This window comes from Rattus norvegicus, chromosome 9 (assembly GCF_036323735.1).
Source record: "Rattus norvegicus strain BN/NHsdMcwi chromosome 9, GRCr8, whole genome shotgun sequence".
Classification (NCBI taxonomy): domain Eukaryota; kingdom Metazoa; phylum Chordata; class Mammalia; order Rodentia; family Muridae; genus Rattus; species Rattus norvegicus.
In genome coordinates, this window is record NC_086027.1 from 95252326 (window position 1) to 95266117 (window position 13792).

General features: G+C 50.3%; 1 protein-coding gene across 1 annotated transcript; it reads left to right on the forward strand.

Moving 5' to 3' along the window:
- Window positions 1-255: 255 nt before the first annotated feature.
- Window positions 256-4291, forward strand: Akp3 (alkaline phosphatase 3, intestine, not Mn requiring). The gene is made up of 11 exons (NM_022680.2): window positions 256-391; window positions 475-591; window positions 701-816; window positions 963-1137; window positions 1215-1387; window positions 1820-1954; window positions 2037-2109; window positions 2233-2367; window positions 2441-2632; window positions 2863-2976; window positions 3063-4291. The coding sequence occupies exons 1-11, from the start codon at window positions 325-327 to the stop codon at window positions 3440-3442; spliced, it is 1677 nt and encodes a 558-aa protein (NP_073171.2). The 5' UTR covers window positions 256-324; the 3' UTR covers window positions 3443-4291.
- Window positions 4292-13792: the final 9501 nt, after the last annotated feature.

Genomic DNA, 13792 nt, shown 5'->3' on the forward strand with positions numbered 1-13792 from the left:
GGCAAGAGGGTAGCTGCATACTGCATAATCTCCCTCCCTACTTGGGGAGGACACCTAGTGCTCACATGGAGCCTGCTCTGTCAGGACCCCCAGCCCAGGCTGCTGTAGACACACCCTGCCATTTTCCTCCAGCAAGCAGGAGTTCAGTTCAGTTCACGGGGCAGGGGCGGGGCCAGGATGGCCACTTCGATCCAGGGGAGGGGAGTGGGGCTGTTCGGTTAGGAACAAAGTCTTCCCCTATTTAAGTCCAGGCATTCTGTGCTTTCGTTGATCCCCTGGTGTCCCAGCTCCTCGTCTGTTGCAGCCCCACCACCAGACCCAGCCATGCAGGGCGCCTGGGTGCTGCTGCTGCTGGGCTTCAGGCTACAACTGTCCCTTAGCGTCATTCCAGGTAATGAGGCTCCTTCAGACGCAGACCCCATTCCCACCCATGGCCCTTCAGTCTGACCCTTCCTCTGCTATTCCCTTGGCCAGTGGAGGAGGAGAACCCAGCATTCTGGAACCAGAAGGCAGCCGATGCCCTGAATGTTGCCAAGAAGCTGCAGCCCATTCAGACGTCAGCCAAGAACCTCATCATCTTCCTGGGTGATGGTGTGTGAGGCCTGGTTACCCTGGGACCCCTGTACTCCAAGTACCCAGGGCCACTGGTGGGTACAAGCAGGCCTTGGGCTTCAGTTCTGATGCGGTTCTGCTCCTTCAGGGATGGGGGTGCCCACAGTGACAGCTACTCGGATCCTAAAGGGACAGTTGGAAGGTAATCTAGGACCTGAGACACCTCTAGCCATGGACCACTTCCCATATATGGCTCTGTCCAAGGTGAGTACTGAGACACATCTGGAATGTGAGGAAGAAGCTGATGGGGACCCAGGGAAAGGGTGGCAGAGAAAATGACCAGCCTCCAGGCTTGGGTGAAGAAATAAATGTCTGCTCTGAGCCCAGTTGGGTGGTATCTCTGTCCCCAGACATACAGTGTGGACAGACAGGTCCCAGACAGTGCAAGCACAGCCACCGCCTACCTATGTGGGGTCAAGACGAACTACAAGACCATTGGTGTGAGCGCGGCAGCACGATTTGACCAGTGCAACACCACATTTGGCAACGAGGTCCTCTCTGTGATGTATCGTGCCAAAAAAGCAGGTGAGTCAGAGCCAGGCTCAGGGATGGGGGCAAGCCCGGGGTACTGGACATCTCACCCTGACCTTTGCCATCTTCAGGAAAATCCGTAGGCGTGGTGACCACCACCAGGGTGCAGCACGCATCTCCAGCAGGCACCTATGTTCACACTGTGAACCGCAATTGGTACGGGGATGCGGATATGCCTGCCTCTGCACTGCAGGAGGGCTGCAAGGACATTGCTACACAACTCGTCTCCAACATGGACATTAACGTGAGGGATAAAGGGCAAGGGGGAGGGGAGGGGGAGGGAGGGGAGGGCAAGGGGGAGGGAGAGGAGGGCAAGGGGAGAAGGAGGGGGAGGGAGGAGAGGGCAAGGAGAGAAGGAGGGGAGGGCAAGGGGAGAAGGAGGGGAGAGGAAGTGAAGGGGAGAAAGAGGGGAGGGGAAGGGGAGGAGGAGGGGAGAGGGAGGGGGAGGAGAGGGGAGGGAAGGGGAAGGAGTGAGGTTGGGGAGGGGAGATGCAGGGAAGGGGAGAGGTAATGGAGGAGAGGGGGAAGAGGTGGTCCCAGTCAGCCTGTACACTGAGCTCCCTGGATCTTGGGAGTCTCTGAGGGCTGGGTAGTTCCCACACACCTGGTGTGGAGCTGGCTGGAAAAGGAGGCAGAGGCCCTAAAGCTCACCTTCCTTCATCCTCTCTGACCACAGGTGATCCTTGGTGGGGGCCGAAAATACATGTTTCCTGCAGGAACCCCAGACCCTGAGTATCCGAATGATGTTAATGAGACTGGAACCAGACTGGACGGCAAGAACCTGGTGCAGGAATGGCTGTCAAAGCACCAGGTGATGGGGTGGCAGATTAATAGTGATGCAGGGGAGACCAGGGAAGGACTTTGGGCCTTACCAGTTGTTTACGTCCCCCTAGGGTTCCCAGTATGTTTGGAATCGCCAAGAGCTCATTCAGAAGTCCCTGGATCCATCAGTGACGTATCTCATGGGTAATGGCCCCATACTTCCTGAGGTGGAACACCTCAGACGGCAACCACTGATTGTGTGTACACGTACCACGACCCCACTACCAAGCTTGGCAGTCACCGTCATTTTTTGGTTTTGTCCCCCAGGCCTCTTTGAGCCTGTAGACACAAAATTCGAGATTCAACGAGACCCCCTGATGGACCCATCTCTGAAGGATATGACAGAGGCAGCCCTGCATGTGCTAAGCAGGAACCCCAAAGGCTTCTATCTATTTGTGGAGGGTGAGTCTTCAAGCTCCCATGGAAAGAGGGGACAATGGGCAGGGATGGATTCAAGCACACTGGCTTCCTGCAGGGGGCCGGATCGACCGCGGTCACCATCTGGGCACAGCTTATCTGGCGCTGACTGAAGCTGTGATGTTCGACTCAGCCATCGAGAGGGCCAGCCAGCTCACTAGTGAGCAGGACACTCTGACCATAGTCACTGCTGACCACTCCCATGTCTTCTCCTTTGGTGGCTACACACTTCGAGGGACCTCCATCTTTGGTAGGTTGGGAGACAGTGACAGGTGTTTGTGTTTGTTTGTTTGTTTGTTTGTTTGTTGTGTCAATTACATACCGAACTTCTGAGCTGTCGTTTCTCTGTTAAACGGACAGAAAGGGCACCTGCCTTGTGGGAAATCTAGCAACGACTGAACCCACTGGCCAGGCAAAAGGCGGGGGCTAGTCTAAGCATCAGTCCTTGGTAGGACAACGTGTCTCTCTTCCTCCATGCAGGGCTGGCTCCCCTCAATGCTCTGGATGGCAAGCCCTACACCTCCATCCTGTATGGCAATGGCCCAGGCTATGTCGGTACAGGGGAAAGACCCAACGTCACCGATGCTGAAAGCCGTGAGTGCGGTGGCCTAGCTTGCCTGAAAGTCGAGCGGAGGGGACTCAGGTCAGAGATCCTCTCTCTGAACATCTTGTCCCTCCAGATGACCCATCGTACCAGCAGCAGGCTGCTGTGCCGGTGAAGTCGGAGACCCACGGTGGGGAGGACGTGGCTATATTCGCACGTGGCCCGCAGGCGCACTTGCTACACGGAGTGCAGGAACAGAACTACATCGCGCACGTCATGGCCTTCGCAGGCTGCCTGGAGCCCTACACCGACTGTGGCCTGGCGCCCCCTGCAGACGAGAACAGACCAACCACCCCGGTCCAGAACAGCACCACTACCACCACCACCACCACCACCACCACTACCACCCGGGTCCAGAACAGCGCCAGTAGCCTGGGTCCAGCCACCGGCCCACTGGCCCTGGCACTACTGGCCAAGGCGCTGATGCTACTACTGGGGGCTCCTGCTGATTTCTAAACTCCAACTCAGCCAGGGTCCACCCACCAGGTGTCTGCTCTCTCACCAGGTCCTTCTGCTCCCTGACCTCCCACTAATGTCTCCTCATGGTCCCCTCCCCAACTGCGCCCTTACCCAGTGCTCCCTGCATGCTGGCTGTGGGCTCTACCCCAGGATCCTCTCGCTTTCTTCTAGTGGCCTCAACGCTTAGCCCTACTTAGGGTTGCAGCTTCTAGGCCCCTGCCCAGGCATTCACAAGGGGGTGATCACCTCTGAGGTAGCAGCCAGCCTCAGATCCCACAGAGCTAGCTCCTTCCCAGACAGCATGACCACCACAGCTCTGAGGCTCGGACCTCACGGGACAGTCCCAACTCTCCTTTTGCCTTCATCCACCAGCCCCTAGCAACACAGGATCCCAGCAATAATTTGTGAAGGAGTAAACATGCATCTACCCATTGATCCTCTCTTCAGGCTTGGATCCATCCCTGCAGGCTCTGGACCCAGGACTAAGACATAAGGAAGAGGCTAGCTTCTCATCACTCCTCAGTCTAGTCTGATGGCAGGCAGCAAGGTTGCTGTGCTGGTTTCCCCTAGCCAGCCTTTGACACAGTCCTTCCTCACCGTCACTGGGCCAGGTCCACACTCAGAACCCTTCATGGGCACAGCCACACCAATCCATAGAGCGGAAGCTTCTGGAGTCCTTCAGCCCTTCCACGTCTTTCACTCAGCTAGGAAATGCAAGGAGCTGTATCCCCCGCCACCACTCCCAGGTCATCTCAGGCTGCACCTAAATTTCTGAAAGCCCCTCACTTCCTAGGTCTACATTCCCCTGGGAGAGACAGACCAATAATAAAGTATTGTGCAATACGATAACAATAGTCATTTCCTGTTTCTTCAGCTCAAAACCAGAGCCTAGTGCCTCCTAGGAAAGTTGCTCTACCACTAAGCCATATTCCCATCCTCTAGTAACATCTCCTTCCCTCCCCGTCCTGCTCTTCCTCCCCTCCCCCTGAGACTCCATAGCCCAAGCTGCCCTGACAACCCATTTGCTGCCGTCTCCCAAATGCTGGGATTTTAAGTGTGAGGCACACTCCCGGCATTTTAGTAGGTCCTTTGCAGAAGCAAAGACACGTGGAGGACAGGGTTCTGGTGGGGAGGGGTAACAGCCTGCTGAGCAAGAATCCCTAATAGAGTGAAGGCCTGAATCACAGGGCCCAGCGGTACAAAGGCCCTGAGGCAGCAGTCAGCTGAGGAGGTTACAATGACTGGGTCTATGAGGGTGGCTGGGATGAAGGATGCAAAGCTAAGGCTTCCAGGAGCTGTTGAAGGAGAGGGAGAATTGGTGCTGGGCTCACAAGCCTTTGAATAAGAACAGTCCTTCAGAGATTGTTAAGCAGATTACTTCCATCAGTATTGAGCCTGGAGTGGAGGTTGAAGTCACCATTGCAGATGCCTAAGCCAACTGTTTAAATAAATTGACTTAATTGTTAAAAAAAAAAAAAAAAGAATTCAGGACGTGGTACTTGGGCTGTTGCTGGTAATATGCACTCTTTCCCCCCCTTTTTTCTGTTTTTGTTTGTTTATCTGGGGGGTGTTGTTTTCTTTTTTTGGGGGGTCTTGGAGTGGGTGATATCTAGATATAGGAGCTGGTCAGCCAGAGGGGAATGTACCTCCCCTAATCCTCTCTGACTTGCGCTGGGAACTTGGTGGATCACCCCCCCCCCCATAGTTCTCTTTCCCTGACCTAGCCAATGAGGACGTTTGAAAGAATTATGTAAAGGTGGGTTTAGCTGTGTTTCCCAGTAAATTCTGCAACACTACAAATTTATTTGTACATTTATGAAGGTACAAAAAACACACTTTGTTCCCGCTAGTAATATTAGGGAGATTGAATATGTTTCCTTGTTTGCTAAAATCTTGATTTAACACTGGGAAACAACAATTTGAAGTCTTGGCTCTTGGAGTAGTTTATTTCAATACAGGATTTTAGTGGCTGTCGTGAAAATACGGGAGCTGAATGGAAGAAGGCATCGTTAACGGAGCTGCCAGGACCATCATACTGGTTTTTAAATTCCACCCACCAATTATGCAAGGCTTTTGTTTGGCTCCAGCTGATATATTTCTGTCTTCCTGGGTGTCAGTTAGGTGCTCTTTCAACACAATGGAGTGGCATTACACGTCTATGTTTTATAAATTTGTTCAAAACCCAAGGACCTCTTCACTTTCAAACTTGTGGTTTTAAAAACCAGCCCATTCTGGAATTAGCTGTTGGGTAATAGATGCTCAACTCTGTGAACGTTTCTGAAAAGTACTAGATTGTGTGCGTTAAGGAGGCGAGTTTTACGGTGCATGGGGAGTATACCTGAATTTTGAAAAGCAGATTAGATTAGTCTTTACTTACAAGTCTCAGGGTGTGAGTACGAGGACTTTATTGGTCACACATTGCTGGGAGACCAACAAGATGGCCCAGCACATAAAGGTGCTTGCTTTACGATGCAAGTTTGATCTCCAGAATCTACATGTAGATAAAAGGAGAAAGCCAACTCTACAACATTGTCGTCTGATTGCCACAAGAAATCTATGGCATGCACAAACACACACACACACACACAGAGAGAGAGAGAGAGAGAGAGAGAGAGAGAGAGAGAGAGAGAGAGAATAAGTACAAGTTTTTTGGGTTTTTTTTTTTCAAGACAGGGTCTCTCTGTGTAGCCCTGGCCATCCTGGAACCCACTCTATACACCAGGCTGGCCTTGAACTCACAGAGGTCTGCCTTCTTCTGCCTCCTGAGTGCTAGGCTTAAAGGTGAGAGTCACAACTGCCCAGCAATAATTTAATTTCTATAAATACATCTTTGGTTACAGAATCAAGTCTTTGTGAGCCTTTTCAGGAACTGGACTAATGGCTAGTGATGAGAGCATTTGCTGCTCAAACATGAGGGCCAGAGTTCAGATCCCAGTACCTGAATAACAAGCCAGACATGGTCTCACACACCTGTAAACCCCAGCACTAAGGAGAACAAAGCCGGGAGGATTTCCAGAGCTTGGTGACTGTGAGTTTCAGGCTCAGAAACAGACTGTCTTGGAGGATAAGGCAGAGAAATACTAGAGGAGGCCATCTAATACACTTTTGGCCACTGTGAATGCTCTCACATGTACCTGCACCCATGCAAAGAGAATCCTGTTCAAATTTGTTGTCAAGTTCTCCTTCTCCACTATAAGACTTTACTCAAGATTCAAAGACGGCATTCTTATGACTTTTTCGTTAAAGGGACATCTTTACTAAAGGGTTGCGAGCAGGGAAAGTACATTCCCTTTTTGCAAGCTTTTTACCAAGTCCTTAAACAAGACAACCCTTGTCGCCTTAGTAAATGTTGGCACACAAATTTTGAGTGAGAGCCAGGCATGGTGGTATAGCCTTAGAATTGCTAGCACTTGGGAGGCTGAAGCAAGAGGATAGCCACAGGTTCAAGACCAGCTTGGGCATCATAAACCAGCTGGGAGTATAGAGTGAAACACTGTCTCAAAAAAGTTTTAGAAAGGGAGAATGAGGAGGAAGAGGAGAAGAAGGAGAGAGAAGGCAGAGGAGGGAGAGGGGAAGGGAGGCAGAGAGGCACAGAGGAGGGAAGTAGTGGTTTCAGCTATAGGGAGGCTGAGGTAGGAGGGTTTCTTGAGCTCAGGAGCTCCAGATTAGCTGGGGCAGCACAGTGAGACTTTGTCAGCAGGATCGGTGATGTGGCAGGGAAGGGGTGGAGAATCCTCAGGACACCTCCTTCTAGGACTTTGCCACAATTATTCCTGACTCATTCTCTCCAATCTAGAAAGCTTTTGAGGCCAGACCCAACCACGTCACCAAGAGTCACAAAGATTTTGATCTAATAGGACAATCTTGCTTTTATAAACTTACGCCACACCTCCTACATTCATGTGTGCCTGCAGGGCTATAATTGTGGACTGAAGAGTGGGGTGGGTGACTTTGGAAGCCACCTGAGCCCTGACTGTTACCCAGAATCCTTTTTAAAAATCCTTTTCCCCTGGTTCTTCCATCAGCATAACTTCTACCATGTTCCCCATAGGCCACTGCTTTTATTTCAACAAGGCGTTTACTGCAGGCAGTATTTCTTCTCTGCTGTATCTTGTGCATTTCGTGATTGGAAGAGAATCCGGCAGATACCTTAAGCTGAGGAACATCTGTACTCTCAGTCAACTGTATAGCAAACCTCCCACACTGGGTAATTTTCTCTAATACTCGTCCTTCCAATCAACGGCGGTGTTTCCCCCATATCTTTCAGGAGTATTTGCTGACAAAGATATGCCTTTCGGTTTGTCGACAGATCATTTACTGTTCATTGTTTCTGCCATTTTTACTGCAGCAGAAAGAAAAAGTGTTTGCCTGGTGCTAGGTGGGTTTTTTTCCCCCTTTTTCTTTTCTTTTTTGTCTTATGCTATTATGTAAGAAACTTTACAACAGCTTTCCAAATATTTATCCTTGCTTAGGGAAATATCAAAAGTACTGGGCTGAGAAGCACATAGCTCTAAACATCGTCAGGGAAAAAAATTACAGGGGTTTGTCTTCATGTTCTGAAGGCTGTTTTTAAACGTCTGGTGAACCGTGAGGATTTTATACTGTTGTTGCTGGATATCTCAAGGCGTCCACGGCTAAGGCTGTACTACGAAGGATGGGAGGGGGTGTTTCAAATAGTACTTTAAAAACAGTATTTAATGTGTGTGTGTGTGTGTGTGTGTCTGTCTGTCTGTCTGTCTGTCTGTCTGTCTGTCTACATCACACAAATGTTCCTATGGTGCACTTGTGTAGAAAGATGCATGTATGTGCACACGCATGTGGAGATCAGAAAAGCCTCTCAGACATTATTCTCAGGAGCCATTCACTCTTGGGTTTTTGGTTTGTTTTGTTGTTGATATTTATTTTTATTTTTTTTAAAGACAGAGTCTTTAAAAAGGATCCTCTGACTCCACCTCCTGCATGTACACATGTATCTGGCCATACCTACTTATACTGAGCTATCTTCCGGCCCACGTTTTTTGTTTGGCTCGGCTTGGTTGTTTTTAGACAGAGTTTCACAGTCCAGGCTGGTCTTGAACTCTTGAACCCCCTCCCTCCATCTCTCAAGTGCTGGGATTACAGGCATATAGCACCATGCTGGGTTTATGCTGGGTTTCTACTGGGGATCAAACCTACAGCCTTACACAGCCTCGTCAAACATTCCCCTTACTGAGTCACATCCCAGCACTGAAGTTTGGCATTACTTATGAAGCCTGACTATTCCTGCCACAGGTTGTCCACTGACGGGGTTGTGACAAAACATAGGACAGAAGTATACCTGAAGATACTCTAGCACATAGCGGGCACTCAGGAGCGCCTGGTGCCCTCAGCCAAATCTCTAAGGGCCAGATAACTCCCTATGATAGTGGTCACCTTGCCCCAGACATAGATCTGCCCCAGGCCGGGCCAGAGGGCACCGCAGCTCTCACTTCCTGTCCCCACTCCCAGAGTCCCTCCAAGCATTGACAGCTGGCATAGAAAATGCCACAAAGGGGAAAAAATGGGCACAGCTGCCTCAGCCACTTGGGAAGATTCAGGCAGGTGCCAGGTGTGCCCTCCTCTCGCCCTTGCCGCCGACGTTGCATCTGATGTAGGTCCTGGAAACAGGTGCCTCTAGCATTAGCATTTGCGTAACAGGCTCCCAGCCCCTTGAGGAAGCTTCCCACCAGCCTCCCACCTTCCAGAGGCCTACAGAAGCTGTGTGGGCTTTCCCATCACACCCCTGATCAAAGGTGGCCCCAGGGCCTACTTATTCCTGCTGTTCCAAGCTCCCATGTTTGCTAGCAGCACACACCAGCCTGCAGCACCTGCAAGCGGCTAGAAGTTCCCCTTGATGTAACCTTGCCCACTGGGGATGTCAGCCTGCAAGCATTGAGCTTTGGCATGATGCCAGGGAACCCAAAGGGGGAGGAGCTTGCTGAACTGCCCTTCAGGGAAGAAAGTCTTCCCCTGCCCCGGTAGTGAGACCCCCCACTGACCTTAAAATGGGGGCCACCGGATGGCAATGTGGTACTCTGGCACCTTTTACATCGTGTTTCCAGAGTCTCACCCCTGGCTAGCATGGCATCTCAGACCTTTACCACGGCCAGAGCTGCTCAGGTAAAAGGAGAATGTTCCCCTAAAGAGTCTTCCTCGCTTTCAGACATCACCTCCCAAGTCCCTGACAGCAGCCCCTGCGACTGTTAGGTCCCACAGGAAGATGGGAGAATTTTTTTCCTTATTTATGCAAAGTATAGACAAGAAGAGATGCGCCTTTACAGCTCCATGTGACAGCAGCTTGGGGATTTGAGCTGCCTGCCGGCCCAATGAATCAGCTGTGAGCGGCTGCCAGAGGCTCCCGCATCCAGGCAGCAGCTGAGGTCGTGGAAGCCTGGCGCCTGCTTTACGGTCCACGAGATGAGCTCATGCTGGACTCTAGCCCACTTGGGACTGAACCCAATGCCCCATACATCACTCTAGGCACCTTGAACCCTGTACTGATTACAGCGGTGGCGAAGGCGGGGAGGAAGGGGTATCCACTGTGATCCGCCAAGTGGATTTATTTCTGCTTCACCTGAATACACCGTCTGGCAGAAATGTGACTTGAGCTGGGGAATCTGTGGTAAAATGAGGCACAATGAAAGCCAGCTTTGCCCACCATTATACCACCAGTGCACGGCTATACTGCACAAAGATAGCAGAGTCTGGGAGTTATAACCCATGGAGTATACAGGAAGTCACCTCAGAGGTAGGTTACATGTAAACAAAAGCGGAGGGTCCCCACCTCAGGAAACCTCAGAGGCTCCAAATGGGCCACAACTCATGCCCGATGGCTAAGTCCGAACAAAGGAGGAGGGTAGTTGGCAGACACGGGGTAACACCTGTGAGGGAAGGGTGCTGTGGTTTGCCTTAGATAAAGGAAGAAATTATGGTATTGGCCATGGGGAGCAAGGACTCCAGATGTGGGCTCCAGATCATCACAAGGACTATAGGAAAGTCTGCGTGGGGTCAGGACAACCATTTCTTTCAACAGGAAAGAGAGACAGAGTCCTCAGTCCTGGTGGTACTGCAGGCAGGGCCCACTGACTGCCTGACGGGTGAGGGTGAGGCCGAGATCCGTGCTCTTCTGTAAGGCTGCCAAGGTCCCTCGGTCAGTTACATGCCATACAAATCCATGGACTTCAAAGCACAATGACAAGTGAGCTTCTGAGGCAAGGACCTCCCTGGGGAGGATGGGCTGAGTTTCTCATTGTCCTGAACCCTTCGCGAAGCATATGAAGGAATTATAAATAGCATGATTAGCGGTGGATTTTTCTCCATGAATTCTCCCAAGGACCACCTCCTGCAGATCAATTGCTGTTCAGTGGCCTAAACTTGAACAGCGGGCTGATTCCAAAGCCCAGAGAGTCCTGGCTTCCCACGAAGCCCCTTCATAGACCCAGTGGGTTTGGAGGTAATAGAAATGTCTGTGACCCTTTGCCAAGGGAGCGGGGAACAAGGGGGGAAACACTAATTCAAGCAGAAGCTCTCCTCTTGTAAGAGGTGGGAGAGAACTAGTTCTTGTCTCTATAAATAAATCTCTCACTGGTTCAGAGGCCATGGGGACGAGAAGGGGAGCTGGGCTATGAAGTCTGGCCACTGTCCTGCCTCGCCCTGGCACAGGGTGGCTCCAAAGGACAATGGGTGGGCAGGGAGTGCTCAGCCTCTAGATAGACAATCTGGGGCCAGCACGAAAAAGAAGTTGCTCGTTTGCTGTCCCTGTCTCTCTGTGTCTCTCTCTCTCTCTGTGTGTGTGTGTGTGTGTGTGTGTGTGTGTGTGTGTGTGTGTGTGTCTTTCTGTCTCTACCTCTGACTCAGTCTATCTCTCTGTGTATGTCTTTCTATCTCTACCTCTCTTTGTCTCTGTCTCTCTCTCATTGTGTGTGTGGTGTGTGTCAGTGTGTGTGTGTGCATGTGCACATGTGTATGTGCACGCGTGTGTGTGTGTGTGTCTGATTTTCTGTCTCTACCTCTCTTTGTCTCTGTCCCTCTCTCATTGTGTGTGCGTGTGTGTGTGTGTGCGCATTCATGTGGAGGGTACCTATGTGAGGGGGCACACATGCCTATGTACACAACACATTAGGAGAGGTCAGAGCACAAACTCTCAAGGTAATCCACTTTTTGCTCGGGGTGGTTCTCTCGTAGGCCTGGTACTCTATGCTCCTTGGCCTGCAGCCTTCTGGCTATCTGGCCCTCTCTGCCTGCCTTCCTGTCAGTGGGGTTCCAGGTGTGCCACCATGCCCAACTTCTACATGAATTCTGAGATTCACACTCAGACCTTTGCATACATGCGTTTTACCAGATGGGGAGAACATTTTCCCTGTTCCTTCTTTTTTTCTGAAGCAGGTCTCATGTAACCCATGCTGGCCTTAACCATATCACTGTGTGGGTAAGGATAGCCACACATTCCTTTCACCTGGCCTCTGTTTCCCAATGTTGGAACTACAGATGCATACTACCACAGTCTTTATGCAGTGCCGGTGTAAGGAGAAGTGGGTGTCTAAAACCATCTTGGGAAGGTCAGACGGAAGAGACAGAGAGGCAGGACACCTCAACAGCTACACAGGTCATACGCCTTTAACACCTCTAAGAACTGTCCCTTCTTCAGGTTTGGAACTGTCCCATCTTATACAAGTGGTGCACTACAGACAGAAAAGATTGGGTATGTATATGTACATAATATATACGTATGTTTATATGTGTATGTATATGTGTATGTATATGATGTATAGGTATATTTATTGTATGTGTATGTATAGGTACACATATGTATGCGTATATGTATGTGTATATGTGTATGTATATGTATATATGCATGTGTATATGTGTATGTATATATGTATATGATGTATATGTATATGTGTATGTATATTTATGTTTATATGTATGTGTATATGTATATTTATATGTATGTGTATATGTGTATACATGTATGTGTATATGTGTATGTACATGTATGTTTATATGTATGTGTATGTATACACATATGTATGCTTATATGTATATGTATGTTTATATATATGTATTTATATGTATATATATTTATATGTATGTGCATAGGGGTAGGGAGTAGAAAGGGCCGGACCAAGCCCCCTGGGGTCCATCCCAATTTTTATGTGGAAGACCCTCACTTCAAATACATTTGCAATAAGGTTCAAGCAAACTTTAAAACATGTCACCTAGGGTCTTTGGCACTGGGGCACACCTGATGTGCTAGACATCTGGAACAGCTCAGGAAGTCAACCACAGGGATAAAGAGACCTAAATCTGAGCCTCTCTGAATGTGTTAGAGCCAGGGCCTCACTGGCACCAGACAGTGGCCCTTGAGGGTGTCACATGACTCTCAGGGTCACCAAACTGGAGATAGATCCATTCAGGATGTCCCATCCAGATATCCTTGTAGCTAGCTCCAAATCCTTTCCCACTTGTTCAAAGAAATATCTCCCACCATGCTGAGAAGTATCCCAGAATCCCTGGCCATGAGGTCCCAGAGTTGAGCTCATACTTGTGGGCCATCCCTGGCAGCCATGATGAGGCACAGCCGAGGTAGGGTACTATGGAGATGCCACACTGGTGAGGGAAGAGGAGGTGGTCGTGTGTGGGCCTACCACATGTTGCAGTGAGCTAGTATTAGGGGCGCTCCTCACTCCTATGCTGCTAGGAGCCCAGAGAAGGTAGCTATCTCCCACTGGTCACACAGCAGTAACTCCTGGCTCAAGGGCCAGTCACGAAGATAGATGGTGGAATCAGATTCAGTCTAGAAAAGCCCAGGCAGCTGATTCCAGGAACTATTGCTGGGAAGAAGAGCAGCCCTGGGCACATGGACATACAGATGGATGCCTGAACGCTGAAGCGAGGCCCAGTTAGAACATCTCCAGCTCCTTTATTTCCCTGCTATTAAATGCTTAGCGGAGGCCTGTGTTTGTCCTCCCAGTGTGCTGTTTTGAGTATACCTGCTGAGAAGATGAGCTCACTGGAGACAGCCCTATCACCACCCTTCTGGGCTTCTAGACTCCTGTCATTATGGCTTGGAAGGGCCTTCGCAGCTGCACTGATGCCCCCCCTTGCCCAAACAGAAAGGAACCTAAGGCAGGGGCTTCAGTGCTGTGCTGGGCTTATGTGAGCCCCTCCACCTCAGGATATTTAATCAGTCCCCAGGACCTGCCATGGCCTCTGCTGTATGTGGTTTCTTAACAGAATACATGGAAAGAGTCTGGACACTGAACACAAGAGGACTCGGAAGCCAGCAGGTGACCTGTTACTGTGTCCGAGTCTTTGGGTTGTGTTGAA